We start from the raw sequence: 27,765 nt of genomic DNA, 5'->3' as shown, positions 1-27,765 counted from the left end.
GTATGCAGGGAAAGCTAGGCAGGTGGTCCCAGGGCTAAAAAGGTCTGATTCCTTCACAGGAATTCCTGGAGTGCACAGGACCAGGCCCCTCACGAACTGGGAGAACATGTCACCCACTGTCTCATAGCAGTGATGGGCAGAACAACAAACAATGTGTTTCATCTGATGAGGCAAACCAGCAGTGTTGGGATAAACTATGGTGGGATATATCTGCTTCATTTGGCAACCTCTATTTCTGTCCCTTCAAGAGGCTAGATGTTTTCAAGTCATCTACGCTATATGAGATGCATTTTCATCTTATACTACACAAGGAACTGGCTAAAGTAACTGCAGAGTAATGTGCTGAGTAATATCCTTACTGTGAGCAGTGATGTCATGTGGTGTAATGTAACAACTATGAAAGCTGGTCACCATGCGTCTTGTGCAAAGATTCAAGGAGTTGCATATTAACTTCTGAAGAGCCACATGTGGCTCTGGAATTATGGATTGGCTACCCCTGCTCTAGAATGTTACAGTCGTCAGTGAAAGTCCATCTGGGAGGCAACCCTAATCTGGTTTGGTACTGGAGTGACATCTGCGGACACTGAATTCATCAGTAAAGGATTCACATTTCCAACAATTAGAGTTAAAAAAGCAAATTTGTAAGAGCTAGACTGTAACCTGATCACCAGCTGGGATTATTCCACTTCTCTAGTAGCTTATGAAAACCCAGTTGGCTTGTGCTATAAATTGAAATGAAGGAAAAAATGCATCCAAATGTTCTGTTATTTTCTACAGTATAATTTATGTGCATAATAATTCTATAGTTAGTATTATGTATGTATGTGTAAAAACAAAACACTTTCAGGGAACTGATTAATCTTTTTTTCTGGGTCTTGTTTAATCTTCCCTCTTCTAACTAAACCAGCAGGCAAGATAAGATACAACTCTTCACATACACAGTTCAGTTAGGTAAGAATATCACCCCATAGACCAGTTAGACTCATTGAGCAAAGTTTTCATGAATAGTTGGAACTGTCAAAAGCAGCACCTTTCTTCTGTTCAAATAAGCAGAACCAACAGCATATCGGACTGCCATCAGCACAGCTCTGTAGATCAGTCATCTGAGACCACACTTAGAGCAGCAAGCTGTATGCTTACCATCTCCCAGAATAAGTGTCACCTTCATGATATCTGATTATATATGACTAGGAATAGCAGGATAGTTACTCCCAGACATACATGCATACTGCATAGTAACATGACAGCTAGACTATCCTTCTCTGCTTCTAAAAAAAAAAAAAAGGCAAAACTTACTGAATATAAACTAGATAAATATTAAGGGAACTTCCATGCTGAAAACCTGGAGAACATGAAGTCATTAGTCAAAAGTGACTGGCAAGTCTTATTGCCACGCTCAGATGCACACTATAAATAGGAAAAAAGACTCCTAAATGTATGACATCAGACATTTTTGATATAGGAATATAGCACAGCAAACATTAGGATAACTAAGTACTTTGGAGGAAAAAAAATCAGGGATAATATGAATTAAAACTATGGTCTTACTAAGATGTATGCTCAAGAGAGCAACAAAATATATACATGTCAAAGCAATGATAGGACTCAACCTTTACACATGCTAAATTGAGATAGTCAGAGTTAGTGTAAACCCGCAGTAATAATAATAGACTTCTTTTGCCTAAAGAAGACTGCACCAATAAGAATCCCCTTTCTTATACCTTCTAAGTAGAAAGACGGTAGCGTATGTAGTAATATATTTGTGTAGAGTAAATGTCTGTCAAAGACAGAAAAAGGATTATTTAAATGTAGACAAGAAACTTGCTGGCAGTAATATTAAGAACTAGACTAAGAAAATGGTGATTTAAAGGATTCTACTATATTTACGCCTCTCCCTGTTTTCTGATTCACCATGTTCTATCTACAGCTTTTTAAAGAATGAAGTAAAATACAGATACAATACATAGGGATGACTAGTCTTGGGGAGTGCCTCTTACCCTGTGGACATAGTACACACTGGAGAGTATGCATTCTGAAACCCTCACTACAGCAGTTCATAGAATAGCATACAAAAAGAGGAGAGGTTGTTCATAAGTGATTTCAAAAAATCCCATCTGTTCTTTTATGAGTTGACTAAGCCCTATAGAGAAGTGTTGGTGGCTTAGAGGAGACATTGAAGGGAAATAAACTAAAATTAAAATCAAGTGATAGGTTTCCTATTAAAAGAATAACTTTCATAAAGGAATATACATTTCTACCCCTAACACATTAGCTGAGCAACAGCTTCTTAGTAGTTATTCAAATGATATGAAGAGGCTATTGAAATTACATAAAAACAATAGTGCAGAATATCTGCTGTTAAGTTTTACTTTTCTGTGAGGCTACTTACATCATCCTCTTTGGTTCCACCCCAGAAATTAGTCCCACCAGCATAACTTGGGATGTTTAGCACAGCTATGCCTTGAAGACTGGGGAGGGGGATGTACTGTCCATCACACTGTAATGTATAAAAGGCTTTGTGAGATAAATGACTCGAAAAAATAATCAGCTGTTTATAATACACAAGAGTTCCAAATGGAGCTGGCAAGAGAATATAAAGTCATTAGTAGCTCTACATAACTATCTTAGTGACCTTTATATAAATCTACTTCCCACACTGAAGAGCAGTTCCAACATGTACTTATTATTGCCATCCTAAGCAAGCTTTCTTTTTTTTTTTTTTTCTTTTCTTTTCTTTTTTTTTTTGCAAACCTGAATGGGCATATATCTGCAGCAGACTTCAGTAGTCAGAAGGTAACTCTCTCTATCCCTGTTCATGTTTTTGTGTTAAGCACCAGTCTCCATCAACTAAGAATTAGAGCATTTTTTGCATCTTCTTCTGAAGCATGTGATGCTGATTGCTGTCTCTGAGAGGATTCCAGATCCAGTATGCGATAGTAGGGTGGGCACATGGGGAACATGCCCTGGGTGTCACCGATGGTGAGGGGGGAGGAAGGGGCACCTCACTCTCCCCTTGGCTTGCACTTCCTGAGTACACATTTAGTGATGTGGGCAATGTGTGTCATGGAGTGCAAGGTGTTCTGGGAATTATAACTTTATAGAGTGCGGTTCACTACTGCTGAGGGGAGAATTAATCCCATTTTTTGCCACCATGGGCTTTGGCAGCAAAAAAATTGGGTGAATGTTCCCCCCAGCAGCAAACTCATCAGCCCCATGGGACGCCCGTGCCTGCTACAAGGCCAGGAAGTCCGGGTGAGGGTGATCCCCTGCCCTCCATTAATGCTGACTTTGTGAAGGAACATCTTGAGAAGCTGGATACCTTCAAGTCAGCCGGCCCTGACAATCTTCACCCCAGGGTACTCAAGGAGCTGGCGAGCATCATAGCCCAGCCTCTAGCGCGGATCTTTGAAAACTCTTGGCACTCTGGTGTAGTGCCCGAAGACTGGAAGAAGGCCAACGTGGTGCCTATCTTCAAGAAAGGGAGGAAAGTGGATCCGGCTAACTATAGGCCCATCAGCCTGACTTCTATCCCGGGGAAGATCTTAGAAAAGTTTATTAAGGAGGCTATCCTTAATGGACTGGCTGACGCCAACATCTTAAGGGATAGCCAGCACGGGTTTGTTGCGGGTAGGTCTTGCTTGACCAATCTCATTTCCTTCTACGACCAGGTGACCTATCACCTGGACAAGGGAGATGAGATTGATGTCATATATCTTGACTTCAAAAAAGCCTTCGATCTGGTGTCCCATGATCGTCTCTTGGAGAAACTGGCCAATTGTCGCCTTGGGTCCCCCACGATCCACTGGCTGGAAAATTGGCTCCGGGGTCGGACCCAGAGGGTAGTAATTGATGGAAGTCACTCATCGTGGTGTCCTGTGACCAGTGGGGTCCCCCAGGGCTCTGTCCTTGGACCCATACTGTTCAACATCTTCATTAACGATGTGGACACTGGAGTCAGAAGCGGACTGGCCAAGTTCGCCGATGACACCAAACTTTGGGGCAAAGCATCCACGCCAGAAGACAGGCGGGTGATCCAGGCTCACCTGGACAGGCTCAGCAAGTGGGCGGATGAGAATCTGATGGTGTTCAACGCCGATAAATGCAAGGTTCTCCACCTTGGGAAGAAAAACCCGCAGCATCCTTATAGGCTCGGCAGTGCTATGTTGGTTAGCACTATGGAAGAAAGAGACTTGGGGGTCATCATTGACCGCAAGATGAACATGAGCCTGCAATGCGATGCTGCCGCTAGTAAAGCGACCAAAACGCTGGCTTGCATTCACAGATGCTTCTCAAGCAAATCCCGGGACGTCATTCTCCCCCTGTACTCGGCCTTAGTGAGGCCGCAGCTGGAGTACTGCGTCCAGTTTTGGGCTCCACAATTCAAAAAGGATGTGGAGAAGCTTGAGAGAGTCCAGAGAAGAGCCACGCGCATGATCAGGGGTCAGGGAAGCAGACCCTACGATGACAGGCTGAGAGCCCTGGGGCTCTTTAGCCTGGAAAAGCGCAGGCTCAGGGGTGATCTGATGGCCACCTACAAGTTTATCAGGGGTGACCACCAGTATCTGGGGGAACGTTTGTTCACCAGAGCGCCCCAAGGGATGACGAGGACGAATGGTCACAAACTACTACAAGATCGTTTCAGGCTGGACATAAGGAAGAATTTCTTTACTGTCCGAGCCCCCAAGGTCTGGAACAGCCTGCCGCCGGAGGTTGTTGAAGCGCCTTCATTGAACACCTTCAAGATGAAACTGGATGCTTATCTTGCTGGGATCCTATGACCCCAGCTGACGTCCTGCCCTTTGGGCGGGGGGCTGGACTCGATGATCTTCCGAGGTCCCTTCCAGCCCTAATGTCTATGAAATCTATGAAATCTATGAAACTCCATTGCCACTGTAGATAACTACAATTCCCAGAGCACCTTGCACTTCATGATGAACACAGCTCCTGATGTTGTGTTCTGCTGCTCCTGCAAACCGTCTAACAGGGAAAGGATGAGAGGTGATTGCCCTGGGGATGTTATGCCTCAGCAGTCCCCCATTCTATGCTTTCCAGTAGGCTGATTCACATTTGAACATTGACATGGACAAAGATTTTTCCAGTATTTTAATCATTAATGGAAAGTTAAAGTGCTCCTGACGGTTGGTATTGTTGAAAGAGCATTAAAAAGTTAACTTAAAATGAGAAATCATTGGAGGAATAGGTTTATAAAAAATTATAAAACATTAGTGAACATGTAAAATGTATTTTTTAAATTTAACAAGAAAGAACATGTAAAGAAGGAGAGACTATTTTCTTGGCCAATTGAATATACTGTAGTATTTGTTCCATTTGTTAAGCAAATAATGACAGAAGCTATCACCAGGCACCTATTTGTTAAACTTGGGATAAAGACTAGTTGGCAGCTTTATACATCAGAATCAAGAGAGACAAGTTTGCTAAATAAAATGAGGAACAGTACTTCACTGAGATTTCACTAGACACTACAGAAGTCATAAGTCATCCATTTGATAAATAGAATCCCAGCTCACTGATGTATTCAGTGTTACCAAAGTGCTATTATTTAAGTAGCATCCAATTTCTTTTAAGTGAGAAGACTGGATCCTACACTAAAGAGCTTTATAATATAACCAGATGGAAACAGAGAAGGTTGCAGGGGAAGGAATCAATACATTAGAGCAAAAGCAGTAAAGTTAATCAAAATTTTGTTCGCAATTACATACGTGGTTTATATGTCACTACAGTAAATCAACGTCTGACCTAGTGCAGACATGGGCATGAAGTGCTCACTCCCAACTACTATCCTACGTTATAAAGGGAATTTCCACATAATTTGCCCTGCATTTACATTTTCCCCTTCCATGGAATTCAGGGATCTTACAGCTAACAGCTGGTCAGAAGATGCACAGAAAATTCCAAACTTGGGACAGGTGGACAGTATTTTTATACTTGTATGGCTTCTTCTGCCTCCTCCTCCTCCTCCTATTATCACAGTGACTAAAGCTTCCCAATACATGGAGACAAGGGCATGTGGCTTCAACTGCCACCTCACACCTTTTTCTCCTTGACCTCCTCCTTCCCACTGCTCACCGTCTCCCTCCTTCCCACTGCTCACCCCTCTTCACCACCTCTGAAAAAACAGAAGCAATTCTAATAGCTTCTAAAAAATGACACTGAAATTGCTGCTTGATACTGATCTCACACTAGTTTACAATCAGAGTAAACCTCCAGACTTCAGTGGAATTACTACGAATGGAAAATCAAGACATAGGACTGAGAGTCAAGAGTCTTGGATTAAGTTCCCAGGTCTACCACAGACTTCCAGGCTAGTTCTAGAATCACTTAATTTTCTCTGTCTCACATTTTGCACATGTATATTGACAATACTTTCAACAATGTGTCAGTCACATATTTAAAAGCACTAGTAATTGGGAGGACTCTCATGCTAAATTCTAGGACACAAGGTATAAAGGATAGCAAACATTCACCTTTAAACCACCCTGCTCGATTACTGAGGTTTCTGATTACTCAGAAGTATTGAGAAATGAGAAATTACAAAATTTGGTTTCATTACTCAAAAAATGATAAATAAGAAATATTGAAAATACAGTTTTGTAAAGTAAGTAGAAGATATGGAATTTATTTTGAAAATATGTCCCAAAACCTACTAGAAATATCCTTAGTATTAAAAGTGGACCCTATTTTACCCAAGTGGAAAGCCAAAACTTAACATTTTTATCAAAATATAGTCCAAGATTAGAAAATATAGAAATACCACTTGTAAATTACAGCACAAAAGTATTTGTTTTCAAGACAAATGTAATTCTATTTCACTTTTCAGCACTGCACTTAATCACAGCACAGAGCACAGCAGTGATCATTAGGCAAAACAATACTATGAAACTTCCAGTGGCTGGTTTCCTTTCAAAAATACTCAGAAATCATTATGAAAAGGTCAGATTTGAATGCTAAAATATGTCTTATTCAAAAGAAATATTACATTTGTAGGTCCTTAAATTAGAACTCTCTGAAGCATACCTAATGTTCTTTCCCATCATTATCTTCACTAACTAAAGCATAATTCTCAGATAATTACTGAATCCTTAGCTAATGGCAATCTGCTTCAATAATACAAAACCCTTCTAAAACTTACTCAAGAGAAAAAGCATTACAATAAATCAAAATCTTTCAATTTAAGAGACATCTTTATGAAAATAATACAAACTTCCAAATAAAATATTTAGCACAATCTATAGGAAAACTAAGTGTATTGTCTGTGCCCATAAAACTCTGGATGAAAACGTATAAATTTTCTAAATGCATGTTATGGATGATCCCTCTCTACCTCTGAAGTTGCTTAGCATGTGCATCTCCTTCTAGCTACTTGTATTATGGAGAAGGCTTACAATTGACATTAGAACTAGAATAGGAAATAGCCAGATTCAAATGATTTGTACATATAACTTTGCAGTTATGTCAAACCATAATATCTTGCTTCCTCTAATTGGTTAACTTGATACTGGAATCAGTAAAGTCTCTCAAAGTTCTGGGACTACAAGTTGTAGGTTCAGCTGTACCCGTCCTTTATCCTGAACTCCTTTCTATCCATCCATCTTTACTACTACTTTTGAATCTTAGACTCCTGTCAGTGTTTCCAAAACGGAAATAGCCAAGAAAAATAGATACCTTAGGTCATATTGTTTAGCTATACAAAAAACTAGATAAAATAATCAAAATTCTTCTGAAACGTTAAGCATCTATGGTTTGGAAAATCTCAGAACTCTCACAGGGTATGGACACACACAATTTAACTGTTCCCAGAACATGGTCCATTTGGGAACTGGTTCACTAACGTCACGGTTTAGAGGTGCCCATTTGTACACTGCCAAGTGTCTGAAGTAGAAATGTCACTTTTCAAGTACTGCAGTGCTGTCAAATGGCCAGCAGGGGATGGGAATGAGTCACTAACCTAGCATACATGGCAGTGGCAAATGCCCAAGAGTTTCCCCAGTATCTCCTGAGTGGAGAAGGAAGACCCCAATTGACTAGTGTGAGGTTGCCTGGACCCCTTCCAGGCTTCCCTTAACAGGGAGATAGGTATTCTGGGGCCTGCCCTAGATCTCTGCATCAGGCTGCAGCTTTAAAAAAAAGACTTTCCCTAGGAAGTACCTTAATTTCAATTCACCTACTCCCTCCAGCTGTGAGGTTGCTGGGTGGTGGTTGCACTTTTAATGACAAACACATATCAACTGCTGGGTGTGGGAAAAGTGAACCACTGTGCAATGGGAGCTTATTACCACAGACTGGCGTGGTCCATTGTTAATTGTAGGTGTGAACACACATAACACTTAGATGGGGGCAGGGGCACCCTCCCCACCCACCTGAGCAGTACTAGAGCAGCCAGTTACCATACAAAGGTTGGGGTGGGGGGCAGCTGAAGAATGGTGCAGTGAGGAAGGCATGGAGGACTGACCAGACACTACTCACAGAAAGCTTGGTGTCTACATACAACACCAAACCAGGTAGAGAGAAATGGTTCAAAATAATACCTACATATTTACTCGAATATAAAACAAGCCCCTCCCATTCTCCACTCAAATGAGCATGGGGGGAAAAGCTCCTTGTCTTACAATCACAGACAAGGAAACCTCATTAAATGCACTGTATAGCCTTAAATTGCTGCCAAAAGCAGCATATGCTCAGTAATGGAAATTGACTATGAAGCTGATTAAAATACAGCCAACACTGAGCATGACTATAAAACACAGGACCCACATTAGACAAGCATACTAATGCGAAGCTACAACAAGCCTCAGTTAATAAATCCCATCCAAATAAGATATATGGCATTGCTCACTGTGCTCAGTCCTCCTCAGTGCCAACTCTTTTTCAAGTCATGGTGAGCCACTACGTTGAATACATTTTTACTTCCCTTTCACTCCCACAGCTGAGCTGTGATTTTCTGTCCCATTTTCAATTATTCCTTTTTCTTTACCAGCCTTAAATGTCTGGCAAACATCACCAAACTCTGTCGGCCCCTCTCTCAGCCTAGAGTATATGATTAGTGTAGCCCTAGCCTCCATGAAGTGAAGCTGGACTGGGTTGCTCTGCACTTCATCTACATATAAAGTTTTGGGACATCCCAGACTAATGATAAAAACATCCAGTTCCAGTCATGAATAGGTGGCTAATTACCACATGAATACTTTGTGGATGGTATATCTGGAGTACACACACATACTGAGCAGTGCTGAGCTATGGGATTGTCATGGCTTGAAACACTGTTGACTCTGCTGAGCCCAGCCCAGTGAACTATATGGTAAAATCATGAGACTTTTGGCTTTGGACTAATATCATATATAGTTTGTACTCTATCTGAGGAGGTACAAAATGTTGCTTAAAAGTATATTTGTGGAATACCTGTGCTAAAACTTGCATCAGTCTTAAAAAAAAGAAAGAAAGAAAATGCATCAATTCATCCTTCAGTATTTTCAAATTTGCTCCTTATTTTTCCAAGTGCTCAGAGACAGCAGGATTTGACAGGAAGAGAAGGGGAAACAGGGAAGAAGTTGGGGGGTGGAAAGAGGGCAAGGGAGTCACCTGACTGCCTCCCCACTATTTATTTTCCCTGGTGTAGTAGAGGGAAGGAGACAAATCCAAGGCAACCCTCCAATAATTAGATTCTATACGTGGAAAATTATAAATGTATTAATTTTCCATATATAGAATCTAAGTATTGCGGTGGTAGTCTTATATTTAGCATTGTCTTACATTTGAGTAAATTCAATAATTACCCAGGTATACTTTTGAAGTGTTCCAGCAGGTCTATAGTGTTCTAAACTGACTTGTACATCTGGGCACTTACAGTCTAGACCATATTTTAAAATGTCTAAGTGTTACATGTGTTCACACCCACAGATTCAGCTTGGATTAACCTAGCATCTACCATGTTTCACACAATTTATTTATGAGAAGTAAATTTTAACAGTTACATGAACTTGGCATGAAAAGTGACACATTTCTAGGTCAGAGCTGTTCAATGGGTAGCCTGAGAGCTACATGCAGCCTGCAAGGAGTTAACATGTAGCCTGTGGGCTCCTATGTAGCCACTTCTCCTCTCATTGCTCCTGCTGTTAGTGTTCAGGGGCTTTGGACTCCTTTCTCATTTGCTTTCTTCTTCCTTTCCTGCTCCTGGGAGCAGGGTGGTGTAGTCGGAGGGAGGCCAAAAGAAGTCTGTGCTACCTGTGCACTATGCAAAGCCAGGGGAGCAGGACTGAACTGTATGCATGGCAGGAAGCAGGGCCGAACTACATGCAGTGAGAGGGCAGCTGGCTGCTTGCATGGCAGGGAGGACCACATGACTGCTGCCCTCATAGTGTGTGGCCCACGTAGTGTGTGGCCCAATGGTGTGCAGCCCAGAGTGTGCGCGGTCCCCCACCACCCAGAAGTTAGAGAGACCTGTTCTAGATGATCCACACTGCTCTGTACTGTGTTTTAATAACCAAACTAGATCAAAGCTGTAAAAAATAAATAAATATTTTTTACCTCAAGTTGAACTTTTTGTTCTAAGTTCTTATAGGTCCTTTGCAGTAATTCTTTTGTACCAAGTACACCATACCACATCATATTCTTTGTCCGGCTTCTGGAAATAAGGAATAAAAATTCTTGTACTGAAACATGATTTGTGATGTACATGCATGTTTTGTGTGGAAAGAGTGAAACATAAAGGATGTTAAAGGAAGCATGAAGAACAACAAAATTAAGAAAAATAAAATGCCTCTGCTATACCACTGATGGTTCCATTACCTGCACTTCTCAGGGTGTTCTTCTCGTTTATTATTAAATTCTAATGAAATTTTTGCATCTAATCCAATTCCAAAGTAGTTGTTCATGACGCACTTTTCTGAATATCCTTCCCTATGAGAGGAGTACAGATAAATTTGTAATTGTACAGTTATCTCAACAGCTCCCATATACCTTTGACCTAGACTGTGGCTGGTCCTAGCACCCATATATGCTTGAAGCCCCATATATTGACAATAGCAATCACAGGGCTGACTACCTGCCAGCACCTCCTGTGGTGTGAATGACCTCAGAAGGGATAGAAAAGAAAAACAGGACTCTACATCAAGACATCTACCTAGCAGAGCTGGGCAATGGTAGTGGTGACTGCTTGCTGTACTCTTCAAAAGCAGAAAGAGTATGCCAGGAGTGGGCAAAATACAGCCCATGGGCTGGATCTGGTTTGCCAAATGATTCTACCTGGCCCATGGTTGCTCCTCTGAAGGAAAACTGATTCTCCCCTGCAACTGCCCTGGCTTTCGGCACCTCTCACCCATCTCCCTTCCCTATGCTGTAGCTGGGTGCAGCAGCAGCAGCTCCAGGGGCCAGACAGCAATTCCCCCTCCCCAGCCTGACCTGGCCCACCCTGCCCTGCCCCCTAGCCTCCTGTACACAATCCAAGGCGGGGGGCATCCTGGCAGGGAGCTCCTGGCCAGGCTTTTGCCTGGTGAGACTGTCTGTACACAGCTCCAATTCTGTAGTCGTTTGAAGACAAGACAGCCCAGCCCTGGCAAGAGTCAAAGCTCAGGTATAGTTCTCCCCACTGGTGGGGGAAAGGGTGCAAGGGGAACAGGGCTAGAAGTTGCAAGGTATCTAGGCCCTGCCAAGCTGGGCCAGAACTTGATAGGTGTGCAGGCACTACTAATGCAGTGCCATGTTGTGTTCCCTCGCATTGCTTCAGGCTGTGTCATGTGGGTGCAGCTGCAGCAGCTGGTGTAGCTCCTGAGCGACCCCAAGTCCCTGGTACACAGAGGGGTGAACATAATGCAGCACTGGCCCAGCTGAGTGCAAATAACCCATGGCTCCCAGCTCCTGTCTCCCTACAGCCCCTCCCCTGGCCCAAGTCTCCAGAGCATGACTGGGCCAGGCCAGTGCCACTCTATGTTCCTACACAGCGCTTCAGGCCACACGGGTACAACTGGCATGGCTCCTGCCCAACATGGCCACATGCCAGGGACTCAGGACAGGAGAAGGGGCACAGAGAAAGCTGTGGGAATGTGCGTGCACGCGCATGCATGCATGCATGCATGGAAGAGATGTGGGACGGAAAATTTTCCAGTGCTTTATTTTTTATGGGAAATTTCCCATTTCTAAAAATTAATTTCTTCATCAAATTCATTAGTAACAATGAATAGATGCCAATAGCCGTGGTGACAGACATAGCCACGCAAAAGAAAGACTTTGGAGCAAAGACACCATTTGGCGGGCAACACAGAATATGTTTCCTTTCACATGGTGGAAGGGATACTGTAACACGCGACTGTTGTTCAGGATTGCCCTAAGGATCCTAAGCATTTCACCAACAGCAGCTTCTTGTGAATGGAACTGGAAATCTTTCACCACAATCAAGACAAAAAAGAGGAATAGACTAACAGATGAATGCACCGCTAAGCTTGTTTCTATTTCTCAAGATCTCTTGCTCCTGGAGAATCAGTCAGAAGCACAATTAGTGAAGAAGATGCAGTGTGATGATAAGTTGCCCTTGCCCACAGACTCATTGGTAAAACCATCCTTTAGTGAAAGAGAACATAGTTCAAGTAGTTCTGAATCAGATTTACCTCAAACTGATTCTGAAATGGTGCTAATAAGTAGTGCAAGTGATTCTACACATAGTGACAGTGAAACTGGAGGTACCACAATGACTTCAGTGGAAGAGTTAAATTCTGTTGAAGTAGATGAGTGGACAACCACGGCATATCATGCACAGTTCTAATGTGTCAACAGTTTTCACTGCCTTCATTTTTTTTCTTAAATTTAAACAAACAATGTAAGGGAAGTATATGCTATTGTGTATTGTCTTTACATTTTTACAAGTATTCCAATAAAAATAATTTCTTTCCACATAAAGCTTTGAATTTGTTTGAACATAACATTTAAACCACATTAACTGTGCTGTATTTAATTTTTTTCCTAATCAAATATTTCAGTTCAAATACTTGGGCTGTTGGGACATAACATTAACATGGGGGTACTTTTTTTAGTTTTGTTTACTATGTATAACTCAAATAAACATGCTAAATCAGATCACGCTCTATTTAGGGCATTGGAAAATTTTCCAATTCAAAATTTTCTGGAAAACCCACATCTTTGGTGTCTGCACACACATGTGCGTGCAGCCCACAACAGCTCAACAAAACTTGTTAAGTGGCCCTCCATCCCAAATAATAGCCCACCCCTTGAGTATGCTCTGGGTATGTTCTAGGGAAACTCTGCTGGACACAATGCTTTCCAGTGTCCTGCACTCTGTAGTGCCCTTATCTCAAGATCAGTACCTAAAAGGCAGTATCTGCCATTTTGAATTTGAGTAGTATTTTCCTCTGAAAACTATGAATTATGGCTTGTTTTTCATTCTGGTAATTATAAAGTACAATTTCATAAAAGAAAATGCACTAAAATAGGAGTGAATAAAGTGAAATAAGAGTGAATTCATAAAACAGAGATTTTCTTACAATGAATCTGGATCAGGGTCAATAAATGGCGTAGCACCAAATGGATCAATGTTTGCAAGTAACATTTTGCTGATGATAGAACTTCCTGCAATAGAGGCAGCAAGGCCAGCCCTTAAACCTGAGGAAAACAGAGAAACAAAAACAGTGTAAAAAATGTCAAGAGGAACATCTAATCTTAATGTAAGCTAAGAAGTTTTGCTAGATGGCATGAACTGAAGTCATATATATGAACGCCTGCAGGATGAACTTTGTGGTAGCTCACTGGCCAGGCAATGCAACAATTACACCATCATCTGAGAAACATTTCAGGATTTCAGTGCAAAACTCAAACTGAAAATAACACCCCTCAAAGATTACTGTTTTTTCATTTTAGTCCACTCCACCAGACCCCAAACCTCCATTATTTTGGCATAGTTTCTTACTACAGGGAGGTAGGGGAAGGCACATGAAACAAGGGTGCAGGCAGGCAAAACAATGAAAACAGTTCCAAGGGAAACACACAAGGCAATAATTGAATAAGTGAAACACTGAAAGCCAGGCAACACACATGCCCCCTTTGCTGTTCCTAGCCAGAATGTTTCAAAATGCCTCAGATTCCTCTGCCAGCCAGGGAGCACTAAACGAGGCTGCAGTGACTTACAACTCTGCTCTACATTCCCCTCTTCCCACATGGGGATGGGAGGTAGATGGGAGTGCAGAACAAAAAGCCCAGAAGGCAGGGAAGGAGGAATGGCAGGGGCTTCCTAGTGGAGCAGAGGTAAAGGGGACTGAGGCTGAAGGGCTTCCTTCCAGCAGTGGGGGGGGACCCTGTGAGTCAGCAAGAGAAGTAGTGGGAGGGTAAACCCAGCTTCAGTAACATTGGAAATCCCAGCAGGGGATATGGTAGTCCCAGTGGAGACCCAGCAGCACTGTGGGATCAGGAATAGGACCGGGTGCCTGGAAAGCCAGCATGTTGTTCACCCTCTTTCCCTTCCTCTCCTCTGCAGACATAACCCAAAAGTGAACAGCTCCAAAAATGAATAATTTTGTTTCAAGAGGTGCAACTTTGGATTGTTTAAGCTATTTATGGAATACTTGAAAGGACTTGTATTCAAGTGGGTCCAGACAGCCTTTGAGGTCTTCCAAACACGTTTGAAATGTTTTGTTATGCCTGTCCACACCCCAGTAGAGAAAAAAATTGGAGAGAAGAAAAAAAGTACAGAAAGAAATGGAAAGGAGAGGGACAAGGGAACAAGAGAGAACAAGGGGAAAAAGAGAAACAGAGCAGTCTGAGTGTGTGGACACAGGAACACTTTTAAAAGAGAGCCCTTCTAAAGGGGGTTTCAAAAGGGCAGTGGACTGATATTTCTAATTGTTATATATGAACCAGCTGAGAACAACCGCAGCCAATCCTGTCCAACTTTAACCCTGGATGAAGGAATGTTAGTTGGAACTGATTTGCTGCATTTGAATTGCTTGCAGCCCTTCAGACACACAGCAATGAGAATATACCAGCTACTGTTCTTCTGAAACACTGCCCTTCCAAGGGCTCTGTTTGTGTGTCCACACCGTGAAAGGTGTGATGGGATAGGGAGCAACAAGATGTAGACAAGTGAGAAAACAGGTGTTTGTGTTTGGAAGCCAAATAAGGAGCTAAAGAACAGTTCTTGTTTCTACTACTGAAAGGGTCAAAGTTTGTAATTTTTGTTCACTGGCAGGCTGCCAACCCCCAAACTGACTTATATAAAAAAAATCACAAAAGAATGCAATATACAATAAATGCAAATAAAATGTGCTTTCCAAAAGGTTTCAGTTAAACTGATATACAAACATGTTTCATTATAAGCTACCACGACTAATGACATTTTATTAAGCCCCTGTGCATACATCTCAATATGCTCTGAAGGGTCAGTCTGCTTGGAGACAGACAGACATTTTGGTAGAAATCTGCACATGGGAATATGAACAATTTTGCAGTTCTCATTGATGGAAAGTACCGTTGTATAGACTCATTTATAGTATTTTTTCCTGAGAGGTGCCCCCCCCCAGCATCTCATTTAGTAAAAAAGGAATAAGGTTAATTATTCCATTAAATAGAGAGTAAAGAAAGATATAAAGAGGCCTCCCAGTTCTGCTCCTTATTCTCCAAAATCAAGTGCTACACTTTTGCCATGCATTTGGTGCTCAGCTCAGTGAGAAGAGGCATTTTAAATTAACCCATATTTGATACTGCACATTTGCAACACAAAAACGTTGCACATATCTATTCAACAGTTTTTTAGAAAATTGTTTGATATCTTTGGGTGAAGGTATGTAAGAGCAAAGTTTGATTAAAATCACATAAGGGCATATAAAGTTACTGAATGGACAACAAGAGTTCAGAATCAATCATTACCTGGACAGATTATTCTAGTGTTAAGCACTGGGAGGTTTTCTTTACTGGCTGCCAAGGCTGCGGCAGAGAAAGAGCCTGTCTGAGAATGGACAGCTCGACTTGTACGTCGATCTGGAGATCTTGGTGCAGTTTTGGCTGTGCAAAAAAGTTAGAACAAAATGCAAACTGAAATATACATTTGTGCACTAATTAAGGGGTGTATATCTGTGGGTGTGATATGTAAGTTTCACAGTCTCAAAGTATTTTACAAGTATTAACTATTAATTGTACCTAGTACTCTCTGAAAAGTGTCCCTCATCTTTCAATGGGATAGAAAAACTAGATGCAGAAAGGTCAAAAGATATGCCCAAGTTATTTCTCAGTGAAAGGATGTGAGATCAGAAGATCAGCTGCTCTGCACAGAGGCTACACACATACATTCAAATGATCTGGGAAAAGTCTCCCAGATTTGTTTTCCTGATAGAAACACTTATCCAGAGACCTCTAAACAGATATTTGAATGCTGAGCCTGTGAGGAGCAGACTGCTTGCAGTGCTTACACTGCACAGCCAGGGGGCCCCTGTACACATCTCAGTGTGTTCTGCAGGTTCCCTCGGTCTGCATGGATGTGCACAGGGCAGCCCTGACTGGCTGATCCAGACTGCTCAGGGCCAGTTGTGTCACCCTGCTACACAACATAAGGATTGTGAAGGGGCAGTGTTTTGCTCCGTGTGTGGCCAGAGCAGTAAAGTCTAGCCTGAGTGACACGCTGTCTTTGGGGGGGGGGGGGGAGCAGGGGAAGCAAAGCATCATGGGATGCTGAAGGACTGTGCTGCAACTTCTCCTACAAAGAATTGTTTTCAGACATTCACTCTCCCACAAAAAACACTCCTGGGAGTGATTTAATCCTGGTTGTTACTGGATTCTCTTGGAGCAGCCATTTTTGCTCTGGGAAAAAAATATGAACATCCGTATATACGTGGTTTCTACTGGGAAAGTAGCAACTCTCCCAGGAGAAACAATGTGTGTACGTGGCCAGAGCAGGGACAACTGGGTCACAGCAGGGGATGGGCAGCCTATGGTGCTGGCTGGTTCACAAAAGGTGGCCTGCCATTAGTAAAAGGTGGCCAACCCCTGATTTACATGGAGATAAACAGAAAAGTGTGTGTGTGGGGGGGGGGGGGGGGTTCAGTTTAGCTTAGCCTGTGTCTACTTGTTTCCCAAACCTGAAGTAAAAGGCACTTTGTGCCCAAAAGCACGTCCAGCATCTCTCTCAACTGTTCAGCTGATCCAATAAAAGGAATCACAAAACCTCCTGAAGCTAAACCCTGGCCAGCTCCAGAAACATGGATAAGAAAAACTACAAAGCAGTTAGAGGACCTGCATATTTTTTCTTCCCATCTGCATAATCAGTCATTTAAAAAATTAATAGGAAATAAATTATTAAAAAAAAAATAGTATAAACATGTGTGCTGCCAACAGAGCAAGTGTTTAAGTGTTCTGCAGTTCACCAGGTGAATTATTAAAACTGAAAAACTGGAGAGTGACAGAAAAAAGGGCAAAAGGTAATTCAAGAAGTGGAAGAACTGCCTTACAAGAGATTTTGAGAGACTGAGTAGCTTATTAAAAAGAAGACTGAGAGGTACCTTGATTATGCTGCATAAATACCTCCACAAAGATCATATACTAGGTACTAAAAGGTCTCCCTAATCTAGCAAAGTAAAGCATAACAAGGGCCAAAGCCTGGAAATTAAAGCCAAACAGATTAAAATTAAAAATGAGGCAAATATTTTGAATGGCGAGGATGATTAACTACTGGAATAAGCTATCAATGAAGCAGTGAATTGTCCATCCCTTTTTATCTTTGGATTAAGGCTAGATGTGTTTTTTGGTGACAGACTTTTGACAAAAACAAGTTATTTGGCTCAGCAGAGGGATAACTGGCTGAAATTCTGTGCCCTCTGTTATACAAGATGGTCCCTTCTGGCTTTTAATATCTATGAATTAGCTTCAGCAGCTATCAAGCGATAGTGTTGTAAGACACAGCATCAACACAAACAATCCTTGGCCTACATGCCTGACCAAACAATTCCAAAATGTTTGAAAACAAGTGGAAATAAAATTAGCAAGTTATATTTAAATTTTACCTAACAAGAGTTTATTAAATATTTAGACTGAGGTAATTAATGCATGGAAAACGTTACTTTCTTCAACTGACTGAGGGACAAATCTCAGAGGGTAAAAAAAATAATTCTCAGAACACAATTAACATTCACTCATCATAATGCTACTGAAAAATTCACAGTGCTGTTCTTACAATCTGTTCCCTCTATTCAGGAACAAGGCGGTTACATTAAAAGAAAAAAAAAAAAATCAGCAGAACAGCTGCTCCTTATTTGACAGATGAGACGCATGGGGATAAGCTGCAATAAAGATAAACTTTTGCTGCTCATGCTCTGATAAAAGCCAACAGAGCCTTAATGAGTAAAACTGGTGCTTCATTGCAAATAATTGAATTCATGTTTCATGCTCTCTCCCTAAACACCCACCTCCCACAGACAGAATTAATATGTGCTCCACTTCATGCATTTTAGATGTAGGAACAGCTTTCCAATCATTACAGAAATAATGTTACTCTAGGAACCCATGATTATTTGATGCACAAAGAAGTTCAGCATAGATGACCATTCCAAACAAAGAAAAAAAAGCAGAACCAAAACCCCCTAAACTCCTTGAGTCATGCTTTGCTTCTTTTCTCTTTTTGGCAAAGAAAAAATGTGATAATTAGGATATTTAACCAGGGATGATGGTAGCCATAACAACCCTTTATATAATTTAATACATTTAGGTTCTGATAGGCAGCAGATCTTTCAGGAGCTGAAGCTGTGAATGCACAAACTTAACACAAAAGTTTGCTTACAAAGCAGAGACTTAAAAAAAAGTCTAAAGAAAAAATGTAAATGGCCCAGATTCTCTGGGCTGTCCACACCAGTCCATTTTAGCTCAGGTCTTGCAATTAGGTGTTTCAGCATATTGTACAGCCCCATTCTAATTGGAATTGACTGTTTGGAATTTGGAATTAAAAATGTAATTGCTTGTTGTATTTTGCAATATAATTCAATACTCATAAAATCTCAGGCTTAATGCCTGAAATCTTCTCAAAACAGGTTTGACACTCGTGACAGAAACAGAAACCTCCCACATGAGCCCATCTGTATGCTCCATACACTGACTGAAAATGGACCACCTAGAAGAGACAAATACAGATTCCATATTCCTGCAGTCCTTGAAACTTTGGCTTTTCTGGTAAGTGTACTCATTCTTATTAGCATTAATCCAAGAAAAGTCAATTCCTTTTATATAATATATTAACAGAGAGAGACAGAGTATTAATTGTAGTACATATAGTTACTGCTCCATAACTATGCCATTCCGGTAAAGAAATCAGGGCTCAGTAACAGACTTTAAAGGATTCTAAATTCTTCCCTCTTTAAACCCAGCAATTCATCACATGAAAAACGATAACTTGGAAAGATTGCCACACAATGAAAAAAAAAATCTCAAAATTAAAGGCTGAAAATTTATTATCCATTAAGTAGCACTGACAGACTGCTATATTTTTAAACCCTAAATCTCAGGAATTCAGGACAGGACATTATCAACTAAGGTTCCATCATCTTATCAAAACCACCTTCTTTTCACCTATGTCTTAGAGATCCTTAGCCATTTCAAATCTGTCTTCTTGATGCAATCAATTCTAACATATAACTTTCAATTTCAATACAACTCTCTATCAATCTTTTCATGTGTACCAGTTGCAAAAGGGCTTCATTCTCTTGCTTATTGCAAAGGTATCAGAAAAACTCAACAGAACCAGTTTAGTAGATGAACAAAAAAAGAAACAAAATTAACATTTTTTTCTAGGTTACTATATATATATATATATATATATATATATTTGGCAAATTGAAACAATATGTTTGAAGTGGAATGAAACATCTTATTCAACTCAAATTAAACAGTTCCATACCATTTTTGTGCTTCTTTATTAAAGGCAAAGGTTAAATTGACAGGAAAAGGCGGAGTACACAGTGGTTATACTTGCCGTATACAGCAGTGCTTAAGGCCCCCATATGGCACAGAGAAAGAAAAGAGAAGCTCAATCTCTTCTCGTGATTCAGAGCAGTGATTTAAACCTCAGTCTTTCACCTCTCCACAATTCACTAGCCAGGGGATTTGGATTGGCTTCTGTTTCTGCTATTCACTTCGTATCAAAGTGAAGTTATTAAGAGCAGGTTAGACAAACATTTGACTGGAATGGCTTAAAGAGGGAAGATCCTACTACCTTTAGCAAGGGTTGGGCTAGATGACCTTGTGAGGTCCCTTCCAGCTTTATTACTCTATGACTCTAAATAATCATCACAACAGAGATAGAAAGAAGCATACTAGAGCCCAGTAGCTCACACATTTGAAAAACCTGAGTTTCAGATCCAACACTCTTTAACTATTACACAAAATACAAGAGAAAGAGATAATTCTCTTATACACCAAGACTAAGGGTGTTGGGCAAGGCCAGCCTCCCCACTCCCCCTGCCCGACACCTAAGCAAGCCTGCCCCTTCCCAGGCAGCACCAGGTGTCTTGCCAGTTACAGGAGCCTGCTGAAGGCACAAATGGTGAGGGGGTGCCCTATCCTACTTTTGGCAGAGCCTCCCTGCCTGCCCTGAAGTCAAGGAATGAGCTGCACAGGAGATGAGCTTCCCCACCCCTCCGGGGGGGGAGGGCAGGGGGGGGGCAGTCCTTCCCTCTGTGACAGCAGCACACCCCCACCCCAGGCCAGCCCCAGGGGTCCAATCTAACTTCCTGGGAGCCTGCCAGCATAACAACTCTCACACAAGCCCACCCTGGGCTTCCAGCACTGCGCACACTGAGTCAGGGGACGGTGCATAAGTTGAGGTTGAATTTTGAGAGTTAAAAATTTGTCTTCAAAACTTGACATATACACCATGAAATATGCTAGTTTCAGGTCACCAAAAGTTACATTTTTCATGGAATATTAAGCTATGCTTTGCAAAAAAGTCAAATCTTCACTTAGGTCACACGGTTCTTAGAACTCCACTGCAATAATATGCATGACTCAGGGGATACAAAGCAGAGTTCCAGAGCACAGTTTATACAAAAAAAAAAAAATTATTTTCAGAAAATAGAAATAATATCAATATCAGTAAAACAGTAGCAAAATCGCACTAATAATGGAAATGGTCTAACCCCATTAATTATGAAATGAGAATTTTTGCTTCTAAAAACTAAAATGTTGTTAAATTGTTCTTTAGTTACTTTTTTAAAGTAAAGTAATTTACTCTTAGTTTGCTTACTTGACTGGAATTCATGTTCCCTTGTATCTTCCTCTTTTTCCTCTTCCTTGGATTCTTCCAATTCTTTACTATATTCTAGAGCAGACTGGTTCTCTTGTTCTTCAGTATGAGCATTCTGTTCATCCACAACTGCTTATTCAAAGGAGGAAATGTTAAAGTTTCTTTAGAGAAATATGTATATGTGGAAGATTTAACATCCTATTTCTGTAGCACTAGTATAGGGTTTATGAATAACAGTAACAGGTCTCATCTGCCCTATCAGAACAGGAGCAGTGCAACAGCCTTTGCCAATGACAAATACTAGGTGCTTTAAAAAGCTCCCAAAAGAGTAAGTAATAAAAAAAGAAAGTGAGCTGTGAACAGAACAGCTTGCTACAAGAAGGGGCCAGGCAGCTGTGCTAAGTGTCTAGGACTTTGCATTGTATTCCATTGCTGGATTCTTCAGTGCTGCATGCAGGGGTCTCCTATTGACACTAGTGAAAGCTGCATATAGGCAGCACCCGGAAAAAAGCTGGTCCCTCACTTCTGGTGGCCAATTTATAATCTGACTGTTACTCTGGCAGAATTTTTGCATTAAAATCACTGTTAAACCCTATTATATCTTAAAAGCAAAGTTACTATGCAATGTGCTGCTTTTCTAGAAAGAAAGAATATGAGTAAAAGTCACTGAAACAACTCTGTATACAGCAGTATAACAATGGGTGGCCAAGAGGGGCATAGGCCCTGGGCACCAGGATGGTGCTAAAATGCCAGCTCACCCTCCTGTCCCGCATCCATCCCTCCCCCACACACCCTGCACCCTCCAGTTGCTTCTGATCCAACAGCAGGGAGGGAAAAGAAGAGTGGCAGCGCACAATGCAGGAGTACCAGCAACCAGAGGTTAGGTTCACTATTGCTAGGGAAGATGTCACTTTTTTTTTTTTTTGCTGCTGAAAACCAGTGGGCTTTTTGGCTGCTCAATGCATGACAGTGGCAAAAATACAAAGTGAAAAGGCATTGCAGGGTGTGCAGTACCAGCCAGTTCACCTCTGTCTTTACATTTCAAGATTTGGCAAAAGGGGAAAATAGGAATGCCGTTTACATGTAAAAATTAAAAATAATCTCATGCTTGTCATCCTTTCGCTAATTCAGAACAACATGGTACAGAGAGCAAAAGGGCAGAGCTTAGCAGTGATTCCACAGATTGGAGTGAACAGCCCTGCTAGATACTTATTTTGGCTGCAAACATTAAAGGCGCCATTTTGTCTATTAGCACAGGAACAAGCACAGTATGATACAGCCAGATCCATAAGATCAGTAGCAGTCCAATATGTGGCAGGTCTCATCATTCAGCTTGTAACAGAAGGTAGGGAAAGCGGCTGAGGCATGGAGGGGTCAGAGCGCTGTGCTGTGACAAGGCCTGGATGGCCACAGTGCTCTGGGACCTACAGTGACCACCCCACCTCTGCCTCCACCCCCACCCCAAAACAACATTTCTAAATCTGTCTGTTCGTGTAATAATCTATCTATTCAACTTGTGTGAAAATATGGAAATCCAGTTTTCACAATGGAATTTTATGCTAGGGCAAAAAAAAGATTCCCCATGTGATTAACAAGCAAAGCCTTGCTGACGCACCTTTTTCTGCCTGTTCAATGATCTGCCTTACAGCCTTCTTTAAGCTGTTTGCCCGCAGCATTAACTGTTCTCTTGGTTTGAAGATTTTCTGGGTAGAAGATTTTCCTTCACTCTCCTTGCTTTCAGATAAGGATTCTTCACTTGAATACTCTTCCACTTCTTCTTCCACAATGGGGGGAGTGATACATGGCAGCATGGGAGTGGCCTGGGATTCAGTGTGAAGAGCCTGGAGCAACAGGTCTAGCTTCTCATTTAATTCTGAACACTGGCAAAGTTACACACACACCCACACAGGAATGAGTTAAAAAAAATCATTGAGGAGACTATATTTACCAAAGTCAACTACAAGATTCTGGTGCTGGATCTTAAAGCCTAGCATTGAACTACATCTAATTAACTATTTGTTGGACAATATAATTGCCATACAAACTTGCATTTAAAGATCACGAGTGGGATTTTCTAAAGTGCTCGGCACGGGTGTGGCTGCCTTCATGGAAGTCAAGGGGAACAGAACTAGGTCATTCCTGAACACTTAAAAAGCCCATCTATACAATTGAGACCATAGTTCCACTGGAAAAAAAAGATGAGTGTTTTTGATGTATCAGTCAATAATATAATGGAGTATACCACAAAGTAACTTCAGTACAGTACTGAGGTCAACAGACTAAGTCTTCTTTTAATTCCTTGTGTACCTTTTTCTTTGAAACAAGAATTTTAAAATTTCTTTTCCCCCTCCCCTTTTCCACGAGGACAAGGTGGGTCCCGCAGGGTTCGGTCCTCGGACCGATATTATTTAATATCTTCATCAGCGATTTGGACGAGGGCGTGAAGAGTACCCTCTCCAAGTTCGCTGATGATACCAAGTTATGGGACAAAGTTAGTACACCGGAGGGCAGGGAGCAGATTCAGGCCAACCTGGACAGGTTGGATCAATGGGCAGAGAGAAATGGGATGCAATTTAATAAAGATAAATGTAAGGTACTCCACCTGGGAAGGAGGAACCCCCAGTACACCTATAGGTTGGGGAGTGTCCTTCTCAGCAGCTCAGAGGCAGAGAGGGATCTTGGGAGTCATAACGGACTCCAAGATGAACATGAGCCGGCAATGTAACAAGGCCATCAACAAAGCCAATCGCACCTTGTCGTGCATTAGCAGGTGCATGACTAATAGATCAAAGGAGGTGATGCTCCCCCTCTATGTGGCACTGGTCAGGCTGCAGTTGGAGTACTGCGTCCAGTTTTGGGCGCCACACTTCAAGAGGGACGCGGGGAATCTCGAGAGGGTCCAGAGGAGGGTTACTCACATGATTAGTGGCCTTCGTGATAGACCCTACGGGGAGAGGTTGAGAGAGCTGAATCTCTTCAGTCTCTTCACACAAGAGACGGCTGAGGGGAGATCTTGTGGCCGCCTATAAATTTATTAGGGGAGGTCAACGGGGAATAGGGGAAGCGCTGTTTACTAAGGCGCCCCAGGGAGTGACTAGGAATAATGGGTATAAACTAGTTGAGAGTGGATTTAGGTTAGATATTAGGAAGAAATTTTTCACAGTAAGGGTGGCCAGGATCTGGAATGGGCTTCCAAGAGAGGTGGTGCTATCACCTAGCTTGGAGGTCTTCAAGAAGAGGCTAGATAGTCACCTGGCTGGGATCATCTGACCTTGGTCCTCTTTCCTGCCAGGGGCAGGGGGTCGGACACGATGATCCATTGTGGTCCCTTCCAACTCTACAATCTATGAATCTATTAAAAAGGCTCTACCATTTGAAGCCTAGTTTACTATATATGTAAAACCGGAGCCCCTACTTCCAGCTGGGTTCTCCCATTTTCTAATCCTATTGTTTCACTGCATTTAACATAATCCCTTTTAAAGAGAAGTCTGAATTTCTCAAGCAGCATATTTCTATTTATTTTGTGGATACAACTGTATGCTTCATCTGTTTTCTCCAGTGTAAAAGCTATGCCTAGGTCATCAACTAAAGGAAAAATAAACAAGTTTTTCAACATTGCCAAGTCCCCATTGTCTTATTTTTGTTTTGTGCAACCAGGACAAAAATAATGTAATTACTAGCAAATTTAATAGGGTATTCTTTAATTTAAAGTTCTGCTGAAATAACTGGTCTCCCTACTGAAAAGAAAAGCATATTGTAGCCACTCACCTCAGGAGGAACGGAACAGAGCTTCCTGAATTACTTTGGGAGAAGAACATGTGATCCCTCTGAACTATAACTTTTAAAACATTTACAAAAGCCTAACAAATAATTGGGAAAAAATGTTACAAAAAACTTCATTCTTACTTTAAGGGTCATGGAATCAGCTTCATCTGCATTTTCCATAGCTTTTTCATAAGTCTTCCCTACTTTGGCAACAAAGTCCTTTACAGTTTCACATAACACCCTTTGCATAAAAGAAAAGAGGGGAAGATGGAAAAATAAAAGTGAAATTAAATAAAAATAAAGTGAAATTAACTGGATGCAAGTTTACTATTAATTACTGGATGTATTAACTTTGTGTTGTTTTCTTACTAAAATTCCACCAAGCTTAAATCATGCTCCCATATGTCATTTCTGAGAAGAATAAGATAAAAACCTGCTACACCAAAAGCTTTAGAAACAAATACTTTACAGGCAGAAAGAGAAAAATGAATAATAACATTACGACCATTAGTTCACAATGCATACTAATGTAGACCATTTGGGTTGTAAAGTGGACATTATCAAATCATTTGTAAAAGTAGATATTCTATATTTTTAGCTCACCATGGCTTGTTAAATCTGCTGCTAAACTTAAGAACACTTTTCCCATATTGATTCAACATTTTTGTATACATTGTTTCCCTACCCCTCTCTCCTACTTTAATCCGAGCTGAAATTAATAGGACCTTTTTGTTTATTTCCTTTTTTGGAAACATATACACACGTATTCATCAGTATCACTGGCTTTATCAGAGTTGCTAGCAAGTTTGTGTTCCCCTTAGCTGGCTTAGATAGCAGTCTAACAAGTTACACCACTTGTTTGAGAACCCTTGCACCTAGCTGAAACCCCAATGACATCTGTCCTTGAGCATCTTTGTGGGTGGAAAGAACTATCCAAAACAGTTTTCAATGCATGACTGGCTGCCGAGTCACATTGTACCCTGAGAAATACTTGTGCAAATGACAGTGGGTTCAATGGGCTTTTATTACTGCAACTGAGACCAGAATTTGGCTACAGATGTATATGCTGCATAAGTACAACCAATTTGTTGTGGGGACTTGAATTAACTACTGTTACTAAACAACTACATGTTGTTTAGTTTTAAATTATGTTCCCTCAAAAAGGTGTTCTAAACACTTTGAATCTGGAGTTATGATGATTTGGTGCAGATTAAAATTAACATGCAAAGTGGGTAAATTGTATTTCAATTGCATTGCATTATCCTGTTCTATAAAGGGTTAAGAGCAGTAATGACAACTGCATACCATCTTGGAGCTATCATCAGTCTGTTGGCCAGTGTCAAATATTTAAAAAATCCTTTTCACTCAGCTAGAAGCACAGCATGTTACCACTTTATGTGGCACTTGAGATTTCTAGGGAGAGGAAACTTTCTGATCTGAGGCATTTAAATTTGGTATAAAAATCCTATGGTTTGACTATTTTAATGAGCTACCATACTGGAGACTCCTATTTTGCCACTGTGCATGCTTATCAGAGACTGCATATGAGCAAAAGATGTTCTAAGGGAACCAAATCATTTCTACATAGTATTAATATTATTTTCATTTAATCTATTTTTAATCTAATGATATATCTTTTTACTTAAACAATTATTTTGCTTTCCAAGATTTTTTAAATATGTTGCTGAACTTGACTTGTTAAAAATGAAGCCATACAATATAATGGCACAAAACCAAATAGCTATAGAACTTTATCCACTGCACTTCACAATTTATAAAATCAGGACTGGGTTAGCTCAAGGCAGCTGAGCTACAGACAGAGGGAACTCAAGCTTACAGGAGAGTTTATTTTATAGCCCTATATGATGATGTTACATAGACTTATCTTGCATATATTACATTAAAGCCATCAACTCACTTGGCAGATGATATGACAACTGAGTGTTGATCAGAATTGAGGATTTTTGCAAGATGAGCAGCTACTGAATCCTCATAGGCAGATATCTGAAAATAAAGCAAACATGAGTCTTCACGTCAACCTTTGTTAGTGTTTAATACAAAGCAATAATTACATTAATAGAGAAGTAGGATTTTTTCCAAGGTTTTAGATCTACACCTAGGACAGAACAGTTATATGTGGCCTTTAACTGCATTTTTAACATCCAAAAAGTCACAGTAACAGTTAAAACCTTGAACTAGCATGCTCTTTTGTTCTAGATGGAAACTGGCAAAATATATTTCTGGGCTAAAGATACAATTAACAACTCGTTTTCCTTCTTTTGGTCACCCTGGATAGCTGACATTAACATCAACAATTTTCTAGATAATTATCTAGAAAATTTCCTTCCTCCTTCCCCTGCAAAAAATGAAGTTACCATGAAACTAAGCCATTTATTTATGTATAGTAACAGTTTACAGACTATATTGTGAAATCCCCTCTAATACTGAATAATACCTTATTGTGAAGTTAATAAGCTGGTATAATACTATTGAAATCTAAACCTGAAAAACCCATTAGAGACAGGTTCTGCTTTGCCATTACATAAGCACAAGCAAACAGATATGGGGATTTCTTCTTTCCTATATTCGTGCAGGTGGTATAAGGACCATACAGAATTGCAGACAAATGCTCAGGGAGTAGACGGGGATGCCTTAAGGAACACGTTTTCACACTTGACCTTGTGATGGGCTGCCAACAGACGTTGCCCTTGTGCTGCCATAAAAGTTTTATGGCATCACAAAACGAGTCAACAGATATTCATGCC

At 41.0% G+C, this 27,765-nt stretch overlaps 1 protein-coding gene across 4 annotated transcripts in view; it reads right to left on the bottom strand.

Annotated features, from left to right (window-relative positions):
* Positions 1-27,765, bottom strand: part of DGKH (diacylglycerol kinase eta) — a 268,186-nt gene that overhangs the window by 45,852 nt on the left and 194,569 nt on the right. For all 4 annotated transcript variants that reach the window (XM_019500513.2, XM_019500512.2, XM_059724728.1 and 1 more), the window contains 9 exons: positions 26,919-27,004; positions 25,142-25,241; positions 22,851-23,115; positions 21,236-21,364; positions 15,883-16,017; positions 13,509-13,626; positions 10,804-10,914; positions 10,543-10,639; positions 2,390-2,497 (listed from right to left, as the gene is read on the bottom strand). In XM_019500513.2, the coding sequence (XP_019356058.1) occupies positions 2,390-2,497; positions 10,543-10,639; positions 10,804-10,914; positions 13,509-13,626; positions 15,883-16,017; positions 21,236-21,364; positions 22,851-23,115; positions 25,142-25,241; positions 26,919-27,004 (1,149 nt within the window). The remainder of the gene's footprint in view (positions 1-2,389; positions 2,498-10,542; positions 10,640-10,803; positions 10,915-13,508; positions 13,627-15,882; positions 16,018-21,235; positions 21,365-22,850; positions 23,116-25,141; positions 25,242-26,918; positions 27,005-27,765) is intronic.

Source organism: Alligator mississippiensis, chromosome 1 (assembly GCF_030867095.1).
Source record: "Alligator mississippiensis isolate rAllMis1 chromosome 1, rAllMis1, whole genome shotgun sequence".
NCBI classification, from domain to species: Eukaryota; Metazoa; Chordata; order Crocodylia; family Alligatoridae; genus Alligator; species Alligator mississippiensis.
The sequence above is the reverse complement of the archived record's forward strand: the minus strand, read 5'-3'. Positions and strand labels throughout refer to the sequence as shown.